The following is a 23094-nucleotide window of genomic DNA, read 5'->3' on the forward strand; positions in this document are numbered from 1 at the left end:
ACATGGTACAAGGTTGTTGTGAATAGCCTTGTTCCATGTGACCTCTGTGATCATTCACAGATTTCACTAGTAGTAAGCAATGATGTCAGGAAGTGACATCTTGCTTACTACTATTCATGTGATCACTGATTGGCCAATCACATGAATCGGGACCTCACCCAGAGGTCCCGTACAGAGATCGGGAGTGCGCAAAGGCAGTTAATGTGGGCGCCGTTTATAAACGGCAACCCGCATCGGCACTGCTCCCGTCCGGCTGTTTATGTACATGGGCCGGACGGGAAGTGGTTAAAATGTCAGAATTCTGCCGAACGCAATAGTTTAGGTTATGGAAAAGGAAGATTTGAAGTAAGTTCTTTCACTGAGATGCAAAATGACTTCATAGTCAATGGTTACAGATAGCATTTGCTTTTCTGGTAGGAAGAGAATGGACATTGAACCCAAAGTATTATCAGTGTACAGAAGATATGAATTAAGAATCAGCCCTGAAATTATGATAGAACACCCTTGCAAATATTTCACATATACGCAAAGCAAAACAGGTATATTCACAGCACACACAGGCATAATACATACCTGATGTCCACCATTTATGGCCATTAATAATGTATGAGTTCCCATCTTCTGTTATTGAAGATTCAATGTTTGTGGCATCAGAAGAGGCAACCTATGGCAGAATATAAAAAGGCTATTCTGGTACTAGTATGGATAGACTTACAAAACACAGCAAAAGCAATATTAAACACAATGATAAGTACCTGCATGTTTTGATAATCTAAAAACAGCCTGTTATTTTTGTAGTATATCAAGACATACTAAAGTTGACAAGCACCAAGCACAATTGTCTAAAAGGGGAGAGGTGCAGCGATTTTTAAAAATGGAAGACACCTTTAAGATATTAAATCAGGGCATGTTCTTAATGTGTAGAAAACCAGAAACGAAATGTGAAGCATTCAGATACATATAAAACAAACCGCCCCCCCCACTAGGTCTTAGCCCTTACATGCAGTGGTGTATTTTGGTTTTGTGCCGCCCTAGGCAAGAGTGAAATCACACCACCCTCCATGTGGGGGTGGGGAGAGAGAGATTCCAGCACTCCCCCTGCCCGCCACCCGGGGAGCCATGATCAGGAAAGCCCAACATCTTCCTTCCGCGCTGATCTCGGACAATGATCAGGAAACAAGAGTCGGACACCCTTCACCAGCCTTCAGCCCGCAACCCACACTGCTGTGCCTCACCTGCTCTCCATCCTCAGTCACCAGCTGCCACATGTGTTACTTCCTGAAAAATGCTGCCTTAGGCAAACGCCTTGTTTGCCTTGCGGTAAATACGCCCCTGTTTACACCCGCCCATCTACTACAGCTGGTCTGGTTTGTCTCGCTGGAAGCAAAGTACCAAGACTATGAGAAATCAACCACACAACCAGAAGTTGGAAAACATTTTTCTCAGTTTATTAAATAGCACAGATTACAGCTCCTGCACATTTTATACATATGTGTGCTTTTTCAAAGACTTCTCACTGAATGCTGCTCTTTAAAAAGCACACGTAACCATGAAATTCATACAAGCTATATCTACTGCCTGTTTAACAAACGAAGAAAAATGTTTTCCACAGTCCAGCTGTGCGGTGAATCCTTCATTTTCTCAGTGCATGTAAAGCATGTTTTAGATACTAATATATTAGATTAAATAGTGTTTTACCTTTGGTTCAGTCATAGCAAAACAGGACCTGATCTCTCCTTCCAATAGTGGCTTCAACCATCTTTCCTTCTGTTCCTCTGTCCCATAGCGAACCAGCACTTCGATATTTCCTGTGTCTGGGGCTGAACAATTGAAGATCTACAAATAAAAGTATAAAACAATCACTAAAAACCCAATAAAACACAATTTTAATGCTTCAAAATGTATTTAAAATACCATTAGGAAAGAAAAAAAGAGATGTCAACTACTGTATATCTTGAAAACACAAATAATGTGCTACTTTATCCAGTTTCTTAACCCACATTATGTTTATACCAGGGGGTACAGCAGACATATTGAAGGGGTATTTTTTTTTTTGTTAACAGAGTGTTAGATACGAATAACAATTGTGCAAAACAGATCACAGTGGGTATAGAGTTATTTAGAACAGTAGTCTCCAAACTGTGGCCCTTTGCTTGCCTCTATCTGCCCTCGGTGTACTATTCCTCCCACTGATACCAACAAGGAGGCACTATTTCTACCACTATAAGCACTACTGGGCACCAACTATGGGGCCCCATTCCTCCAACTAATACCAATGATGGGACACTATTCCTCCCACTGACACCAATGATGGGGGACTATTCCTTCCACTGACACCAATGATGGTGCACTATTCCTCCCACTAATACCAATGATTGGGCACTATTCCCCCCACTGACACCAATGATGGTACTCTATTCCTCCTACTGTGACCAATGATGGGGCACTATTCCTCCCACTGATACCAATGATGGGGCACTATTCCTCCCACTGACACCAATGATGGAGCTCTATTCCTCCCACTGTCACCAATGATGGGGCACTATTCATCCCACTGACACCAATGATTTGGCACACCTCCTCCCACTGTCACCAATGATGGGGCACTATTCCTCCCACTGACACCAATGATGGGGCACTATTCCTCCCACTAATACCAATGATGGGGCACTATTCCTCCCACTAACACCAATGATGGAGCTCTATTCATCCCACTGTCACCAATAATGGGGCACTATTCATCCCACTGACACCAATGATGGGGCACTATTCCTCCCACTGTCACCAATGATGGGGCACTATTCCTCCCACTGTCACCAATGATGGGGCACTATTCCTCCCACTGACACCAATGATGGGGCACTATTCCTCCCACTGACACCAATGATGGGGCACTATTCCTCCAACTAATACCAATGATGGGGCACTATTCCTCCAACTAATACCAATGATGGGGCAGTATTCCTCCCACTAATATCAATGACTGGACACTATTCCTCCTTCCACTGACTACAAGCACAATGTCTTTTTTTTTTAATCCTACTGACACTGGGACATTTTCTACTTCCATTGACCACTCCAGCCCTCCTAAAGTTTGAAGGTCAGTAAACCGGCCCTTTGTTTAGAACGTTTGGAGATCCCTGATTTAGAAAATCAAGCTGCCATCTTGTATCTCTGTCTTATGATCTTCATATTTATATTAATAAAAAGTTTTTGTTTTGTTTTTTTATGGGGGGGGGCTTTAAGTACTATGAGGGAGGGGCACCTAACATAACAACATTAAAAAACACTGATGGTATAAAATATTAATATGTGCACTTAGAAGGAATGTTTTGGTGATATACTGCTATACAATACAACATACCTCAGGGGCATACAGAGATGTTCCCATTAATTCACAGAGGTGAGCATATTCCACGTTTGTCAACTTAGCACCATATTTACCCTCTGGGTCGCTCTCTAAAGGTAGGAAAAGATTCCACAGTCCCTGTGATTTTGCTTTTTCCTATCAAACAAATGTTGACAGGCTGTTAGAAAACACACATACAACTTTGCCGTCAGATTAACCACTTGCCCTCCAGAAGATTTACCCCCCCTTCCTAACTAGGCAATTTTTTGCAATATGGCACTGCGTTACTTTACTGACAATTGCGCGGTCATGCAACTCTGCACTCAAATGAAATTTATTTGCTTTTCTTCCCACAAATAGAGCTTTCTTTCAGTGGTATTTGATCGCCTCTGCATTTTTTATTTTTTGCGCTATAAACAAAGACCGTCAATTTTGGGAAAAAACCCCGAATGTTTTTGACTTTTTGCTATGAAACATATACAGTAAAAAAAATCAAATGTCATCATACATTTAAGCCAAAATGTATTCTGCTATATGTCTTTGCTAAAAAAAACCCAATACATGTAAATGAATTGGTTTATGTGAAAGTTGTAGAGTCTCAAGATGGTGGTATATATACTGGAATTTTTTTTCATATATATACTAGTAATGGCGGTGATCAGCGACTTATAGTGGGACTGCGGCGGGCATTCTGACACTGGTGGGGAACTGACTAACTACCACTGACATCCCCAGTGACACTAAGACAGAGATCAGTGCTAATAAAAAGCACTGACACTGTACTAATGACACTGGGCAGGAAGGGGTTAACATTTGGGACAATCAAAGGGTTAACTGTGTGCGCTGTGTGTTTCACAATATGTGCTGTTTTACTATGTAAGCATGCTGCTTTGTATTGCTCTGCTGTGCAGAGCAATACAAAGCAGCATGCTGGAGCTGACAGGGGAAGAGATCTGTGTTGTTTACATACAGGTCTCTCCCCTGTCAGTGTTCCTTGGCAATTGCCGGGTGCCGGCGGGGAATCTCCGGCCGGGAATCAGTGATTAACAGCTGTAGCCACCAATGGCGGCGCAAGTAGGACAGCGAGCGCACCTCCTAGAAATGCGAAATCATGTATACATAAGTGATTTTGCGCAGCTCTGCCACCCTGTAGCAGTAGTTCTGCTATAGGGCGGTCAGGAAGCGGTTAAAGAAAACATTTAAACAATACTGTTTAAAATAAGTAAATAAAAGAACACAATTTCCAGTACAGCACTGCGTTTTGGTGCCTCTCCACATTAAAAATTGCAGATATATTGGTAGTTTTATTTAACTCAGAACATATCAATCTTAGCCCCTTAAGGCCTCATTCACACTTTTAAATGTGGCCGTTAGCAATTAGATGCCATTGGGGGTCCCAACAACCCTAGACGCAGACAGTCTGCATCAATCATTTGCAAATAATCAATGCTTTCAATGTGCCTTCTGCTCATAGCTAATCACTAGCAACCCCTTTTTATAAGGGTGTATACTTGTGAGCTACTATGGTGTCAAAAAAGTGCTTACAATTAATTAACTATTTTAAATATAGTGGTGCATCAACACATGAAACACATACTCAAAATACTGTGTAAAAATAGAAAAATAAAATATTATATGTGTTGCGCTCCTCAAAATATTATTTGGTGATATATAATATAATATATTATAATGTATAATTAAAAATAAATTAAATAAATATAAATAAATGTAATCTCATAATAATATAATGTGAATAAAATTAAAACATACCCAGTGCTATAATTAATATAATTATAAATAACTAAAAATTATGTGTGTAAAAATGTAAAAAAATATATAATATAATGTGCCACAAATCAAGTAAACAAAGAGAAACCTCTTTGATCAATAATAAATATGTGCAAAGAATTGTTGCATGTGCAAAAAATGCAAATATTGCCCAAGACAGTAAAAAATATATATATAATAAAGTGCAATACTCAATTAAATGTGGAAAAATAAATAATAGTAAAAAAACGTGCAAATAATGTATTATCATCACTCCACTTGTGCCACCTGAGACGGTGATTAGGACTGTGTACTCCTAATCCTTATCTAAGCTGAGATATAAACGTCCCAATCTATGCAGATATATGGAAAGTCTATTGCTGTTACAGTAGACCGTGATGTTGCTTTCCTTCCACTAGATGGCCTCCCAGTTCCTTCCAGATATGAGGGCTGAATGGATAAATATAGGTATCTCCCCTCTTGTAGTTTGGGGTCTGTCTCCTATTTCCTCTTCCTCCCCTTTGCTCCTCCGATTTAGGCCATGAAAAAGAAGAAAAATCCCCACATGGTGCTTATATCCTTTAAAAAGGTTTTAATGTGTCTCCTGACAAATACAAACTCACATTTCCAAAGATCAATACAGAGCGTTTTTTTAAAATTGTGTGCCCGCGCACAAAGACAGTACTCGCCGTTCCTCTGGTAGTGGCGTCAGAGCCCCTCCCCTACGCGTTACGCCACAGGGTCACGTGGCTTCCTCAGGGGGATGTAATACGACGCCATGACGCTTCTGCCCTTATATAGGCCATTCCAGCGCCATTTTCCCGAAGTCCGCACGGAGGTGGCCATCTCTATGGGGCCAGATAATTGTTAATAATCCTGCGATGTGTACATATCTAGGACACATTGCTTATATTATGAGCTTTGAAAGAAAGGATTAAAGAGCATGTATATAATATAAATAGAGGTTACAAGTACCATCATGTATCACAACACTTCCGCCGATTTCACAACTCAGATGCTTCCCATTTACAATTCTGGGGAATAGAAAGGCACATTAAGCATTGGAGAGGGGACAACATAATTAGAGAGATTAGTAAGAAGGAGTCAAAATGGATATACGAAATGGATTGTTTGGATCCAAAAGGCCTGAATAAGGAATTTGACTTATCCTGTTTCATCAGTAATTATTAATGAAGAGTACATCACTTCAGGAGACTTAGATAGACATACAATATTTACAGTATGCCGGGACGGTTGTGTGCTCGTGTGCGCCCACGCACATACCCATTTTTGTGCGGGTGGGCATGCACATGTAGACACAACGTTATCGCGGCATCAATTCATTTAAGAGTGGTGCACTTGATGGTAATGATTTCTTAGATTATCACCTTTAAATAAATAAACATTTTTGACATCATATATATTTTCCATATGTAGAATGAAATACAATAAAAACTAAAATATAGTATAACATCCATTCATGAATGGTGATAGGATTGCATGATCAAATAATAAGGGGATCAAATTAACATATAATTTTAAATAATATTTTAAATCATTATTACAAAGTAAAATAATTTCATATCATTTTTCGGTATTATTATTGGTATTTATATTATTTAATATTCAATATTTATATTTATTATTATATTTATTTCCTTTTTTTATTCATTTCTTTTTATTTTTATTTCTATTTTTACTTTTACATTTATTTTTATTTTCATTTCCATTTTTATCATCATTTTTATTTTTATATTTTTATTTTATTTTTATTTTTATATTTTTATTTTATTTTATTTTTATTTTATTTTCATTGTCAATTTTAATTTTATATTTTTATATTTTTTAATAAAAACATTCACACATAATCATTTACATTATTATTTCTCCCCTTGTAATAAATTAAATTAGTTCCTTCTTGCATTAATATTATTTTAAAAGCATTGATTAAAAGGTTTTTTTAGATTTAAATGGTGACAAGTGCCATGATTATTAATATGTTCAATTAAAGGTTTTTTGTTTATATAATTATTGTATTTGATGGTGCCCGGCCCGATTACAGTACTAGTGACATTAAGTCAGAGTAAGAGGGTGTTAATTTTGATGACATAATATAAGCAATGTGTCCTAGATATGTACACATCGCAGGATTATTAACAATTATCTGGCCCCATAGAGATGGCCGCCTCCGTGCGGACTTCGGGAAAATGGCGCTGGAATGGCCTATATAAGGGCAGAAGCGTCATGGCGTCGTATTACATCCCCCTGAGGAAGCCACGTGACCCTGTGGCGTAACGCGTAGGGGAGGGGCTCTGACGTCACGACGCCACTACCAGAGGAACGGCGAGTACTGTCTTTGTGCGCGGGCACACAATTTTAAAAAAACGCTCTGTATTGATCTTTGGAAATGTGAGTTTGTATTTGTCAGGAGACACATTAAAACCTTTTTAAAGGATATAAGCACCATGTGGGGATTTTTCTTCTTTTTCATGGCCTAAATCGGAGGAGCAAAGGGGAGGAAGAGGAAATAGGAGACAGACCCCAAACTACAAGAGGGGAGATACCTATATTTATCCATTCAGCCCTCATATCTGGAAGGAACTGGGAGGCCATCTAGTGGAAGGAAAGCAACATCACGGTCTACTAGCAACCCCTGCTGGGTCCCCTGCATCTAAGTGGAAGTATAGACCGCTAACTTCATGGTTGAAATGCATAACTGTAAGTCATCTTACCCATCAAAACATTCACAATTCTGTTTAGCAAATCTTTTATGCCAGACATCCATGTCAGACCACACACCTAGTCTGACCTTCCTTTTCTCTCCTACAGTTAAAGCCAGGAGCAGACTGACCTTTCAGGCACTCGGGTACTGCCCGAGGGCCTGGGGTCAGTAGGGGGCCCCATGAGATGCCCCTGGTACCTTTCATAGGCTTTTTTGGGTGTAGTTTGAGTGAGGACGAGGACACAGGGGCCCCATGATCCCCTATTGCCCAAGGGCGCCATGAGTTGTCAGTCCACCCCTGGTTAAAGCAAAACAACTTGATCAAGGACTGTCCTAGATTGTGATTGGATAGTGAAGGAGCCGCAACATACTGCTAAGATCAGCCCTATGCTCTCCCTTCCTATCAGCAGGCTGCCTGCGCACTGTGCAATTCAGTAAACCCTGATTAGCCTAACGGTTTGGCCCTTCCTCTTCCAGTATGACTCTTCCTATGCAGGAAATAAAGATACTATTTGAATATAGATTTTAGAGTTTTTAATAAATAATTAACAGGTTAAAAAAGGACAGTTTATGTCTGCCTACACTTCTGCCTTAAATGGACAAGAAGGAACACCAACAACATGAAACTTAGTTCAGCTCAAAATTAATGAAGCAGTATTAAACCCAAAAGCAAACATTTATTATTTCGCAGGTTACCAATTCTTAGTGATGCCTGCATTGGTTTTCGTTTTTTGGCTTCAATCTGCTATTGTATATAAATCTGCTAGTATATTTAACACTACCCCTGTTCTCCAAACTGGCAATGTTGCTGTCTGTGCTGTTTCATCCTGAGTATAGGCACTCTAATACAATATGTATGCTACTGGCCAGATCACCAGGTGTAAACAGAGGGAAAAAAGCCTAAAAAGAGAAAACTAATGTAGTCACCACATCTAATGAATGGTAAGCTGCAATATTTTTGGTTTTGGGTTTAATACAGCTTTAACTGCTATGAACTTTCACTGAACTAGGTACATGACTTCTAGGAAAACATAGAGACTTCCATAGGAACATTGAGCCAAAAGATTCTTCCTTATTCCATCTATGCACATGAAACCACTGTTTGTCACCAGTCATATGACAGAACAGTGACATCTATTGAAATGGGGAAGGAATGCTTTACTTTTACATATAGGGCTACCTCTATTGTGCATGCCATGATACTTCCAAATTTCACGTTAATCCATTTTATTCACCTTAAGTTCTTCAGTTAAAGGATGGGGAGTCCATCTTTTCTCCGAAAACTGGTAATTTCTTAATTCTTGTTCAGCAGGATAAATATGAACTTCAATAAACTCTTTTAATTTACTGTACAGGTCTTTGGCCTTGCTAGAAAGGCCATCAGGGGAGATGACCAGGTGACTTATCTGTGCAGATTGATGAGAGTCTCTGGAGGATGTAGATGTTCTCTTCTCTGAAAATCTATGGCTTGATAGCAGACTCCAAGTAGTGTAAGATCTTGTTGTTGGATTTCTAGACGTGGATCCAGAGGGAGATTTGAAAATTCGAAACCCTTCTTTTGTAGCAAAATCCCATGCTATGTTCGCCATGAATTCTGTTAACATTCCAGTAGCTGCTGCATTTGCAGAACTAGCCTGTCCTACAAGATATTGAAACAGAGTTCATTAGACTGTTCAATTTTGCAAGCTTTAAAAATCTTGTGAACCACCAGAATAACCCTTGCATCGGTTTTCATGGGCCATGTGAACAAATAAATTAATATGTCTCCTCGTTTTCTTTTTTGCTTAAAGCACATGTCAAGGCTCAAGACAGTACATTGGTGGACAATATTCACATTTCCCCATGTTTTATCTCTTTAACCACTTGCCTACAGGGCACTTATACCCCCTTCCTGCCCAGGCCAGTTTTCAGCTTTCAGCGCTGTCGCACTTAGAATGACAATTGTGCGGTCATGAAACACTGTACCCATATGACATTTTTATCATTTTTTTGAGACAGAGCTTTCTTTTGGTGATATTTAATCACCTCTTCTGCTAAACAAACCAAAAACAACTAAAAATTTTGAAAAAAAAAAAAAAAAAATTTTCTTAGTTTTTGTTATAATATGTTGTAAATAAGTGATTTTTCTCCTTCACTGATGTGCGCTAATGAGGCTGCACTGATGGGCAATGATGAGGAGGCACTAGTAGGTGGCACTGATGGGCATTGACAGGCATCACTGATGGGCACTAAAAGGCAGCACTCATATATGGCACTGATAGGCGGCACTGACTGGCACTGTTAGGTGGCACTGATAGGCAGCACTGACGGGCACTGATGCACACTGATAGGCGGCACTGACTGGCACTGATTGGCAGCACTGACTGGCACTGATAGGTGGCACTGAAAGGCAGCTCAGATGGGCACTGATATGTGGCATTGATGTGCACTGGTAGGCACCGATATGTAGCATTGATGTGGCACTGATGGGCACTGGCAGGTGGCATTTATGGGCATAGACAGGTGGCGCTGCTGGGGCTACACTGATCATTAGTGCCCTGATGATCAGTGTACATGTCACCTCTGAGGGATGCCGATTACCGGCTCTCCTCTCCTCTCGAGCTGTCAGCGTGACAGCTCGTGAGGAGAGAAATGCCGATAACCGGCATTTCCCTATTTACATGCGATCAGCTGTGATTGGACACAGCTGATCACATGACTGAGCTGACATCTTTGGCTCTTTCCATTGATCCGCTGTGTCCGAGGGACACAGCGCACCACCGATCGCTGCGCTGCACGCTTCCAGAGCCCCGCACGCATGGTTAGAGTGGGAGGACATCATATGATGTCTTCCCAGAACGAGAGAACCGCCTTGCGCCTGTCATTACATTATATGGTGGGCAGGAGGAGGTTAAGAACACTGAAAGTACAAAAAAAAAACTTGATGTGCCAAACATATAGTGAGCTACTACCTTCTCTTTGACATGACAACATAGTGTATTTTTTGCTCTGAATTACAAAGCATGTGTTGTCAGCCCTTCCTGCTTATGATGGATTGCAAAGGACATAGACTGCCCCTCATCTCTTTACCACCCTCTTCATCTCTACAACCCCCCCTACTGCACAAACAGAGAGCACAGAAAGTTATTGGCTCACAAGATTTCTGGCAAAATCAATTTTTTTTTTTCTTGCAGTTATTGATCTGTTTCTAATAAAGCTGCTAAAATTTGAATGATAACAAAACATACAAATCATGTTGCTCACTGTATATCTGAACAGACTTCTAAGATCCTATTACACAAATATTATATCAGCTGATGAATAAAGTGTTTTTTTTAAATGTTCCAGTTTCAGAATGTCCCTGAAAACAAATTTTAAAATGTGTTTAACTATGTATTTTCTTATGGCAATTTACAATCTTCTCATAAATTCAAGCAAATTTAAAAAAATTCAAGTAAATACCTGCATTTGACTTGCTTTCAGTCTCTTGCAGTGTATTGAGTACAAGGAGCCAATCATTGTATGAAAAGATATTACTTTTCAGCTCCTCCTTGAATAAAAAAATGCACATTAAAAACTTACCTTACACCTTGGTTCCCAAAGTAAGTGTGACTGCAGGATCACTGTGGAATCCGAGGAAAACTGAGGATTCCAGCTGTCGCTAGAAGATTTTCCAGCGCTGGACAAGAGTGTTTTCTTGAGAGATCTAAGATGATCTGCTTTTTAGGGATCCCACAGTAAAAACTGAGAGGCGTCACCCTCACCTAGATAAAACTTCTGGAACTTGAGTTATAAGTTAAGTAACTTTTACCTTTTTCCTATTTCTTTATTTCATTTAACTGTGCATTTTTTTTTCATTTGGGAGGGAGTGGCCTGAAAAACGAAGTTTGAATTTTCATTCATTCTGCTTTAAATTGCTGATTGACCTCAGAGAGTGGTTGGGTAGATCGATCTATGTATCAATTTAAACCTAATCATATACCGTATATTTTCTCCTTTAAAGCCAAGAGTTGGAGGTGTCCACAGTGCCCCTCCCATCTACTTCCAAAGAAGTTGTATACATTTGTGCTTAGGGATGTGAGGCCATCACAAATACCAAAGGTTGGTTATGCTGTGCTTGTATAGCCAACAGCCTGAGAGTGTTTACACAAGATTAGACAAAGCTCTTCTAGCCCTGGTTCACACTGGATCCGATTTTGAAATTGTGCAATTTCCCTTGAAGTCGCATGGTTTCAAAGTCACATGTCAGTGTGACTTCACGCACAGATGTCTATGCAAGTCGCACCTGAAATCACAAAAAGTAGTGCAGGAATTACTTTAAAAATCGGTTCAACCAATTTGAATGGTTCCATTGCAGACAATAGGGTGCGACTTGTCATGCGATTTGAAACTGTAAAACTGCATGACAAGTCGCCAGGTGTGAACCAGAGCTTAATGATTTAGTCAAAATGTGAAGATGACATGATTTAGCCTGGGTTCACATATGTGCGGTTTATCACATGTGATTCGCACAGGAACTGCACTGCATTCCTGTGCAAATCACATGTGATTTGTATGCAGTGCGATTGGAGCCATACATTTTGTACCGCACCCACACCAAAAAGGTGCAGGACCCTTTTTTAAGTCCGCGCTAGAATCGGATCGCATGGGTATTCACACCTATACGATCTGATTCTGCACATTGCACCATGTTTTGCGGGCCGATTTTTGGATGTTGTTAACTTAACATACACACCGGCAGCGATTCGCATGAACGAGTTTCGATTTTGATGAGGTGTGGAATTCACACTAAAAACGCTGCGAATTCCGCACCGTATCAGTGTGAACCAGGGTTAAATTAAAATAAATTAAACTGCATGGCTGTTTTCCCCCTTCTATATCACATGTATCTGGAATTACCTGGTTTGACCCGCAAGGGCTCATTTTGTGTAGGGCAGGGATAGGCAACCTTAACCTCCCTGGTGGTATTCCAGAGTGTAGCTCGGGGTAAAGTTTCAGTACCAAAAGCGGTAACCCCGAGCTACACTCGGGCTTACCATGCGGCGTTGCACAGGGATTCCCTACAGCGCTTACCTTGTCCTTCGCTCCTGCGATGCGTCCCCTGCAGCGTCCCCGGCCATCTCCTCCGGCCGATGCCGGCATCTGGCTTCCGTGTTCCGGTCCCTGTGACGTCGGGATGTACGGGCACCGGAACCGGCGGCAAATTTGAAAATGAAAAAAAAATTACTTTTTTTAAAACGATTATTTCATAGCAAAACATTCCTGTATCAAAGCATTTCACATACATTTTGTCCCTACTGCTTTATCCTGTGCCCTGCCTGTATTTTGACTGTTCTTTCTGCCTGGAAACTTAGAAGAGTCCACGGCGTCCAAAAAGCGTCCCTTTAGGTCAAAATCGGTTTTAGACCGGCTAGAGAACAGCGATAGTAAATCAGAACTACTTGCAGAATTGAGTGATAATGATTCATGGGGGAAATTCATCATCAGACACTGAAAACGATTTTGCGACTTTGCTCAGTGATGTGCGAACTTGGCGCTATATTTCAAATTTCAGTGTTTTTGGTTTGATTATATTATTGAATTAAATTTATTATTATTATATTATTATTTTTTATGATTATTTATTAAGTAAGTAATTACTAATAATTGCAGGCCTACAATACATAACACCAAATTTCCATGCAAAAAAATGGTACCGCTTTTGGTACAAAATTCCTGACATAATCATACCGCCAGGGAGGTTAAAGAGGTGGAGATCTACCTGAACAACATGGGAGAAGTCAAAGATCACCGGGCACAGTGTCGCCTCCTCACACCTGATTGAAACCACTAATTGACCGTGTCACAGTCGCATGCATTGCACGGCAATCATGGGTTTAAATCAGGTGGTGAAGAGGCAACATAGCCTCCTCCCCACCTGTCAAACACACTTGGACTGCTTTTCAGAGCAGCAGCAGCAGCAGCAATCGATCTACACTTGCAAATGAACCCTTAGTTGCATCTAGCAATGGCACTCATTCTCATGTAAAGTTGGGAGGGGGTAAAAACCCTGCGGTTGACTCATGGTTTTACCGCCCACAATCCTTGCTTCCTTTAGCTGCTGAGGCAGCAGCCAAAGGTGTAAACATGACTTAGCAGGAATTACACTCCCTGTTGCTTTTGGTGGGTGCTACAGCCTGTCAGTCGAGACCCATTCAAGTAAATGGGGCACTCTGCAAGCGTCCAGCAACTACATGCTTCTGCTGGCTTCAAGGGGTTAAAGTAGGTGAATAGAAAGCAACACAATGTTGTCTATTTAACCCCTTGTTTGCTGTACTGCACAAGGTTGCAGGGCACTTGCAGAGGGGCCTCATTCACTTGCATGGGTCATGCTTGGCAGGTGCTACACCCACCAACTATAACAGGGCGTAGGAGCCAGCACTACAGAGGAGACATCGGCTTATGCGGCTATTGCTCCCTACTACAGCTCCAACTTTATAAATAGTCCCTCTGCTTTGCACTGTGTTTGATGCACTGGGATGGCGGATCAACGAGCCCTGACTGTGATCTACCAGTCACCTGGCCAAGATTTACTGGTTGCTGACCCCCGGTGTAGGGTGATGATATTGTTCCCTTTTTATTGGTTATGTCGCCTATGTGATATTGCAATTTTTTCCAATAAATATATTATGGGGAAAAAATAATTACATTACATCTTTTCATAATACTTAGCTACTGTGCTAATTATTTAAAAGAAAATTCCAACAAAATCCACCAACGTGCACAGTGCTATTTGGGTTCCCTAAAAATGTTAAACAATATTGTCTCCATATCATATATCAGTGGTCGGCAAGCCGCGGCTCGCGAGCCACATGCGGCTCTTTACAAGCTTAAATGCGGCTCTTCTGTGCGCCGGGCGCCTGCTCCCCTCCCTCCCCTCCCTCCTCTCGGACGGGCGTGTGCCGGCCGGGCGGCCGCCCCCTCACCTCCCCTCCCCTCCCCTCCCTCCTCTCGGACGGCCGCCCGCTCCCCTCCCTCCTCTCGGGCGGCCGCCCCAAAAGTCAGGACTCTGCAGCTGTCAGTATGTAGGCGGGGCAGCCAGGATGTAGGCGGGGCAGCGTGACGAACTCCTCTCCTCTCACAGTCCGCCCTGAAGACCAGAACGGCGCGGGAAGCACGACGAGAGGAACGCGCTGAGCAAAGGTAAGTGAATTGACACAGGGGGGACTTACTATATGGGGGATGAATTACTATATGGGGGGGGGCTTACTATATGGGGGGGGACTTACTATATGGGGGGGGACTTACTATATGGGGGGGGGACTTACTATATGGGGGGGGGGACTTACTATATGGGGGGGGGACTTACTATATGGGGGGGGGACTTACTATATGGGGGGGGGACTTACTATATGGGGGATGAATTACTATATGGGGGATGAATTACTATATGGGGGATGAATTACTATATGGGGGATGAATTACTATATGGGGGATGAATTACTATATGGGGGATGAATTACTATGGGGGATGAATTACTATGGGGGGGATGAATTACTATGGGGGGATGAATTACTATGGGGGATGAATTACTATATGGGGGATGAATTACTATGGGGGGATGAATTACTATGGGGGGATGAATTACTATGGGGGATGAATTACTATGGGGGATGAATTACTATATGGGGGATGAATTACTATATGGGGGATGAATTACTATGGGGGATATATTACTATATGGGGGATGAATTGCTATATGGGGGATGAATTGCTATATGGGGGATGAATTACTATATGGGGGATGAATTACTCTATGGGGGATGAATTACTCTATGGGGGATGAATTACTATGGGGGATGAATTACTATATGGGGGATGAATTACTATGGGGGATGAATTACTATATGGGAGATGTATTTTCAGTTTTAAAAATGTGGCTCTCAAAATAAATTTCAATCGTGGTTTTGGCGAGATTTGGCTCAGTTGAAAAAAAAGGTTGCCCACCACTGTCATATATCATATCATATCAATTATTCCATTAAGGGGTATATTTATAAAAACACCTTGGATGGACATCAAACGCACTTAGCGCCAGCTGGTGGTCATAAGTCAATATATGTTCTCACAGAGGTATTTTAGAAAACTATATTTTGGTAACTAGATGGCATTGACAATCATAGGAATTACTTGAATTATTAGAAGAAATGACAGTGAACATAAAAAGTCTACACACCCCTGCTAAAATGTCAGGTTTCTGTGAAGTAAAAAAATTAGACAAAGATAAATAATTTCATAACTTTTTCCACCTTTATTGTGACCTATAAACTGTACAACTCAATTGAAAAACAAACTGAAATCTTTTAGGGGGGGAGTAAACATAAAAAACTAAAATAATGTGGTTGCAGAAGTGTGCACACCCTCTTATAACTGGGGATGTAGATGTGTTCAGAATTAAGCAATCACATTCAAAATCATGTTAAATAGGAATCAGTACACACCTGCCATCATTTAAAGTGCCTCTGATTAACCCCAAATAAAGTTCAGCTGTTCTAGTAGGTCTTTCCTGACATTTTTCTTAGTCGCATCCTACAGCAAAAGCCATGGTCCGCAGACAGCTTCCAAAGCATCAGAGGGATCTCACTGTTAAAAGGTATCAGTCAGGAGAAGGGTACAAAAGAATTTCCAAGGCATTAGATATACCATGGAACACAGTGAAGACAGTCATCATCAAGTGGAGAAAATATGGCACAAAAGTGACATTACCATGAACTGGACGTCCCTACAAAATTGATGAAAAGACGAGAAGAAAACTAGTCTGGGAGGCTGCCAAGAGGCCTACAGCAACATTAAAGGAGCTGCAGGAATATCTGGAAAGTACTGGCTGTGTGGTACATGTGACAACAATGTCCTGTATTCTTCATATGTCTGGGCTATGCAGTAGAGTGGCAAGATGGAAGCCTTTTCTTACGAAGAAAAACATCCAACCAGCTACATTTGGCAAAAACACATTTGAAGTCTTCCAAAAGCATGTTATGGTCTGATGTAACCAAGGTTGAATCTTTTGGCCATATGTCAAAAAGATATGTTTAGCGCGAAGACAGCACTGAACATCAGCAAAAGAACACCATACCCACAGTGAAGCATGGTGGTGGCAGCATCATGCTTTGGGGCTGTTTTTCTTCAGCTGGAACTGGAGCCTTAGTCAAGGTAGAGGGAATTATGAACGGTTCCAAATACCAGTCAATACTGGCACAAGACCTTCAGGTTTCTGCTAGAAAGCTGAACATGAAGAGGAACTTCATCTTTCAGCATGACAACAACCCAAAGCATACATCCAATCAACAAAGGAATGGCTTCACCAGAAGAAGATGAAAGTTTTGGAATGGCCCAGCCAGAGCCCAGACCTGAATCCGATCTAAAATCTGTGGGGTGATCTGAAGAGGGCTGTGCACAGGAGATGCCATTGCAATCTGCAACCCAAAAAGACTGAGTGCTGGAACCAAATCAAAAGGTGCTTCAACAAAGTATTAGTTTAAGGGTGTGCACACTTATGCAACCATATTATTTTATTTTTTTATGTTTACTTCCCTCCACCTAAAAGATTTCAGTTTGTTGTTCAACTGAGTTGTACAGTTTATAGGTTACATTAATAGTGAAAAAAGTTGTGAAAAGATTTATCTTTTCTCATTTTCTTTACATCACAGAAACCTGACATTTTAACAGGGATGTGTAGACTTTTTATATCCACTGTATTAGAGAAATTACGATCAGAATTTGTGCAGCATGTACAGAAATTTGTGACATTTGTCCAACAAATGTTTTATAACTAGACCCCCTAAGAGTCTGTTTATACTGTATGTTTGAGCGCAGAGAATAATGCACCTGTTGACTAATGAAATCTTAGGATGTTGACTAAAGTTTAAGCCTAGGTTCACATCTGTGTTGGTTTTAAGACCTGAATGGGCTGCCGTGCCTACGTTTCCTGCATAAAAAAAGGTGCTTGCACCTTTTTCAAAATGCAGCTGCAGGGAAATCGCATTGTGCTTTTTCCCTGCGGTTCACACATTTAAATGTGCTGGTTAAGTCCAAGGAGGTGTATTCCACCTCCTGGCTCTCTCTCTTTTGTTTAAAGTTTACTTGTTCACTAAACACTGATAGTATAGATTTCACTGTACTCCTGCGTGCCAAGAGGAGACATATGACTCTCCTACACAGCAGCAGCTCTGCCTGCCCCTCATCTCTCCAGCTCATTCACAGAAAGCTTTGGCTTTTGTGTACAGAATTACAGGATGCAAAGTGTTCTGTGATCTGGCAAGGTGAGAGGAGGAGTGCAAACAATGCTACAGCTGCTGTGTGAGACACATGTATGGGGTGTCAGAGAGCCAGAAGTATAGTGATATCAGTAAAATCGTAAACTGTAGAAAAAGAAAAAGAGAGAGAGAGCTACAGGCAATGGAATATATTTCTATACACTTAGTTCCTTGTGTGCCAACAAATTTTAAAAGTAATTATTTTCCTGGAGTTCTTTACATATTTAAAGAATTTGCAAATGAAACAAAAGAAACAAAACAAAGCAGAAAGAGTCAGTCTGCCGTACCTGCCAAGGAGCGCTTGTATACACCTTGCAAGATGGCTGCTATTCTGAAAAAAGAAAATGCCATATAGAAATTCCAGTTCTCCACCTTCGGAACGGCCATATTCTCACAGTACTGCTCAAAGTATTCCTCTGCAGTGGGAATGCCCAATTCTGACAAGTTATAATTTTGTAGTCCTAAAAAATGTAAACATATATACATTTTCATATACTTCCACATCAATTTAACCACTTGCCTAGCAGGCACTTTTACCCCCTTCCTGCCCAGGCCAATTTTCAACTTTCAGTGCTGTTACACTTTGAATAACAATTGCGCAGTCATGCAACACTACCCACATAACATTATTATCATTTTTTTCACACAAATACAGTTTTCTTTTGGTGGTATTTAATCGCCGCTGGAGTTTTTATTTTTTTCCCTGTAAACAAAAAAAAGAGCACAAAATCAGAAAAAAAAAGTTTTTCTTTGTTTCTATTATAACATTTTGCAAACAGGTAATTTTTCTCCTTCACTGATGTGCATTGATGGGGCAGCACTGATAGGCAGCACTAATGAGATGGCACGAATATGCAGCACTGATGGGCATTGATGAGGAGGCACTGATGATGCTGCACTGATATGCAGCACTGATGGGCACAACTGCTGAGCGGCACTGATCATCAGTGCCCTGATGATTAGTGCAGATGTCCTCTGTGACTCTTGTCGGTCATCGGCAGTATTTTCCTCACGCTGTGGGGAAATATAACTCTATTTACTTTGTGATCTGCTGTGTCATTGGACACAGCTGATCACGTGGTAAAAGGCCGCTGAGATTGGCCTTTTACCTTGTCATGTGAGCAGCTGTGTCCGTAGGACACAGCAATCATGAACAGCACCGGGCGCACGCTGACAGCCGGTCGAGCATGCATGCTAGCATGTGTGCGTGGCTTCGCTACCACACATGCGTGACTGGTCGGCGGCCATTGTGGAAACTGGAAAAGTTTGAAATTTTTTCTATTTATGCTCAGTGATGTCCGCTTTTATGTGAGTGCAACCATATTTCAAATAAATGTTGTTTTAATGGTTTTACACTATGTGGAGCACTCTTCCTACCACGAGTCTGAATCCCATCCAGAGTGGTGTAGTTACCCTAATTAGGGTCCATTGCTTGGAGGATCTTTATTTTTCTCTCTTGGTGATCTGGAGGAGGATCCGGTTGTCCAGCTTTCTGGGTTGTTTTCAACAAAACGTTATTGACCACTCTTAACAGGGGGTCATGCTTTTCTGGTAAGCCTTTCATATGAGTGGTTAGTGACACAACAGCTATCCTTGGATTTCCTTTATTTCATCACGGCCTCTGGGGACTTTGCTCTATCTGAATATTTTTTGATGGCCATTGTTTTGTATAATATATTTTTCACAGATTTTTTCACCAATTATTTGTCACTTTATTAAGCACTGCACTTTATAGGTATTATCTCCTAGATTGTAAGCTCGAAAGAGCAGGGCCCTCGAACCCCTCGTGTATTGTATTGTTACTGTATTGTCTCATGTTCTGTCCCCCTCGCTATTGTACAGCACCGAGCAAACCCTTTGGCGCTATATGAATACTGTATAATAATAATAATAATATTATTACACATTAACAACAGACATCTGAAATATTAGCTTTACTGCTCTGCTTATTGCAGTGGACGCCTAGGGACAGCTCTGTCAGTACAGGTGAATTTTCCTGTAAATGGACAGCTCTGTCAGTACAGGTGAATTTTCCAGTCTGTCAGCTAGGATTCCAATGACACTGTCTAGATTACAAAGAGCTGGTAAAGGTCACACCAGCATAACAGCCGTACATGAAACAGGATCATTAAAATAAAAAAAGCATTTAAAACATGGCAATAAAAATATAAGCAACTCAGAACATGGACTCACTTCATTATTTCTGTTTATGTGACCCAGTTTCTAAGGTATTTTGCTACATATGTAAAGAGTAGGTGTTTATTGCTGCTGCAGTGAACAAACTCAAATCATTTCCTGAAATAATGTTAAAGCAGAACTACACTGCATCTGAGCACCACAAACCAAAAATACTATGTAATTAATTTTTAATATTCAAAGCCAGCTCACACATCCAACCATGTTTTCTATGTATTATTTTGCTAAGAGATCACTTTGAAGAACACCCCCTAGCATTTCTGGCTGTGGCCATCATGAGTAAGGGCAGGTGATTTATGCAGCATTTACTTCCTGGAATCAATCTGCCCTTAGATGCAGGCAGGAGGGTGTGCTTTGCTGAGAAAACCTTTCTTCCCTCCTGAAGACTCCTGGGATGTATGACATCATTTGCCTAGACCTGGAAACCAGGAAGTAAAACGAGTAAATATGATATACTTTCCTATCTTTTTACTAATGTTAGCAGCAAAAGGATTAAAAATAGTCATTGTTGGTTAAAATTATTACAATATTTAATTTTGTATTTTTTTTTTTTTAATAACAAACATGTCATACTTACCTGCTCTGTGTAATATTTTACAGTAGCCCCAATCCTCCTCGTCTTGGGTCCCCCCGTCAGAGCTTCTGGCTCCCCCCCCACCAAGTGCCCCCACAGCAAGCCGCTTGCTCTAGGGCACTCATGCGTGCTCGCTCCCGGGCTGCCTCTGTGTGTCTATAAGACACAGAGCACAGCTCGGCCCCACCCCCTACTCCCTTCTCACTGGCTATTGACAGCAGTGGGAGCCAATGGCCCTAGCTGCTGTCTCTAAGCCAATAACATGTGAGAGAGCCTCGGCACTCATGCACTTCACTGGATTGGGCTCAGGTGAGTATAAGGAGCGGGGGCTGCGGAGGAAACTGCACTCTGAAGATTTTTAACTTTCATGCATAGAATGTAAAAAACCTTCTGCCTCTACAACCACTTTAAGGCCCACCTTAAGCCTAGTACACACGATCAGAAAATGGTACGAAAAAAATAATTTTGAAGAGATCATACAATTATCTGATCATTAGTACACAGCTTTCATCTGAAAATATATGAATTTTCTGTCTTACAAGAATTTTCGTAACTTTAGTAACCTCTTCACTTTCAATACGAGACTAGCATGCAAAAAAAACAAACAAAAAAACGGGCGTTCATTCATCCAATATTCTCATCGTGTGTATGGGGCTTTAAACTGCCCATATCCAGGCACATCATGTTTACAAAGGTTTCTTCTGCTCGGCTGAAGACTTCCTGAACTATACAGCAAATTAAAGTATCCATAGAAATGACCATGACACCTACAGTACGTCTATGTGGGAATAGATTACCTGCTTTGCTTGAAATCCACATAAACATGCCAGTCTTTGAACAACTACATTCAAACTCTGCATAAGAAACCATTCCATACCTTTCTGAATAGGGAGATTGGGTGGAAGATAATAAACCATACAGTTATATGCTACATCTGACAAAGGATCTCCTAGTGTGGACAATTCCCAATCCAAAACGCCAAGTACTTCAACTTTTTCTGGGTGAAATATTATATTATCCAACCTAAAAAAATAAAGATACAAAATTGAATACATTTCCATTTAAACAGACCACGGGATCACTTTGAAAATTAGCTAGCAAGAAATAGACTCTTTGAAAACATTTTTTTCATGGAAATTAATTTAAAACAGTAGCTGTCTTAGTATATTCTAAACAATGCTCCATTTAGAGAATAAGAATATTTTGTTTGTTTTATATTATATTATAGCTATTACATATGTAATATATTTGCTTCACAATACTGACTGTATGGTCCAGAACAAAAAACAATGTTGGGTCTACTATATACACTCACCGGCCTCTTTATTAGGTACGCCTGTTCAATTGCTTGGTAACACAAATTGCTAATCAGCCAATCACATGGCAGCAATGCATTTAGGCATCTAGAGGTGGTGAAGACAGCTTGCTGAAGTTTAAACTTAGCATCAGAATGGGGGAGAAAGGGGATTTAAGTGACTTTGAATGTGGCATGGTTGTTGGTGCCAGATGGGCTGGTCTGAGAATTTCAAAAATATCATTCAGATAGTAGGGTCAAACAACATGAAAGCATGGATCCATCCTACCTTGTATCAACAGTTCAGGCTGGTGGCGTAATGTTGTGGGGGATATTTGTTTTGGCACTAGCAAGGTATACCTAATAAAGTGGTCGTTAAGTGTACATAATGTGTATATACTGTATATATGTATACACATACATACATATAAACATACATACATACACACAGACAGTACAAAAAAAAGCCTCCCTTACGTTTTTAAGCTAGACAGAAAGAAAAAAAAACAGTTTGCGCTATATGTCTAAGAACAGTGGTTTTAGTTTGATGAATTTGCAATTATACAGTATATGGAAGCCACACTGCCACAACGAGAACTATCTGAGTCTCCCAACTACAGAAACACACACATATCTGGTTTAGCTGGCAACAACTTTAAACAGCCTTGGGATCCAGACACCCCAGCCAGGAGACCTTACATTTCTCTACTACACTTAAAGACATTGTACACTTTTAAATGTTTTCATTATTTTAACTAGGTATTAGTGTAGTTATATTACCTGTGCTGGTTTTTTTTGCCTTACCTTGTAATCATAGGCTTACAAATGGCTGCAGTTTGTAGTGTCATGGCTGATCGATTCCCCTATGTTCATGTATTAATTAAGCTTGCTTGTCCCTATGTGGCAAGCCTCATACAGTT

General features: G+C 40.7%; 1 protein-coding gene across 3 annotated transcripts in view; it reads right to left on the reverse strand.

Annotated features, from left to right (window-relative positions):
* ACAD10 (acyl-CoA dehydrogenase family member 10) overlaps window positions 1-23094 on the reverse strand; it is an 81283-nt gene that overhangs the window by 16982 nt on the left and 41207 nt on the right. For all 3 annotated transcript variants that reach the window (XM_089676767.1, XM_089676775.1, XM_089676757.1), the window contains 6 exons: window positions 21758-21903; window positions 18398-18571; window positions 9074-9477; window positions 3365-3505; window positions 1699-1836; window positions 574-664 (listed from right to left, as the gene is read on the reverse strand). In XM_089676767.1, the coding sequence (XP_089532893.1) occupies window positions 574-664; window positions 1699-1836; window positions 3365-3505; window positions 9074-9477; window positions 18398-18571; window positions 21758-21903 (1094 nt within the window). The remainder of the gene's footprint in view (window positions 1-573; window positions 665-1698; window positions 1837-3364; window positions 3506-9073; window positions 9478-18397; window positions 18572-21757; window positions 21904-23094) is intronic.

Source organism: Staurois parvus, unplaced genomic scaffold, assembly GCF_062004578.1.
Source record: "Staurois parvus isolate SC_StPar_1 unplaced genomic scaffold, SC_StPar_1.0 ptg000014l, whole genome shotgun sequence".
Classification (NCBI taxonomy): domain Eukaryota; kingdom Metazoa; phylum Chordata; class Amphibia; order Anura; family Ranidae; genus Staurois; species Staurois parvus.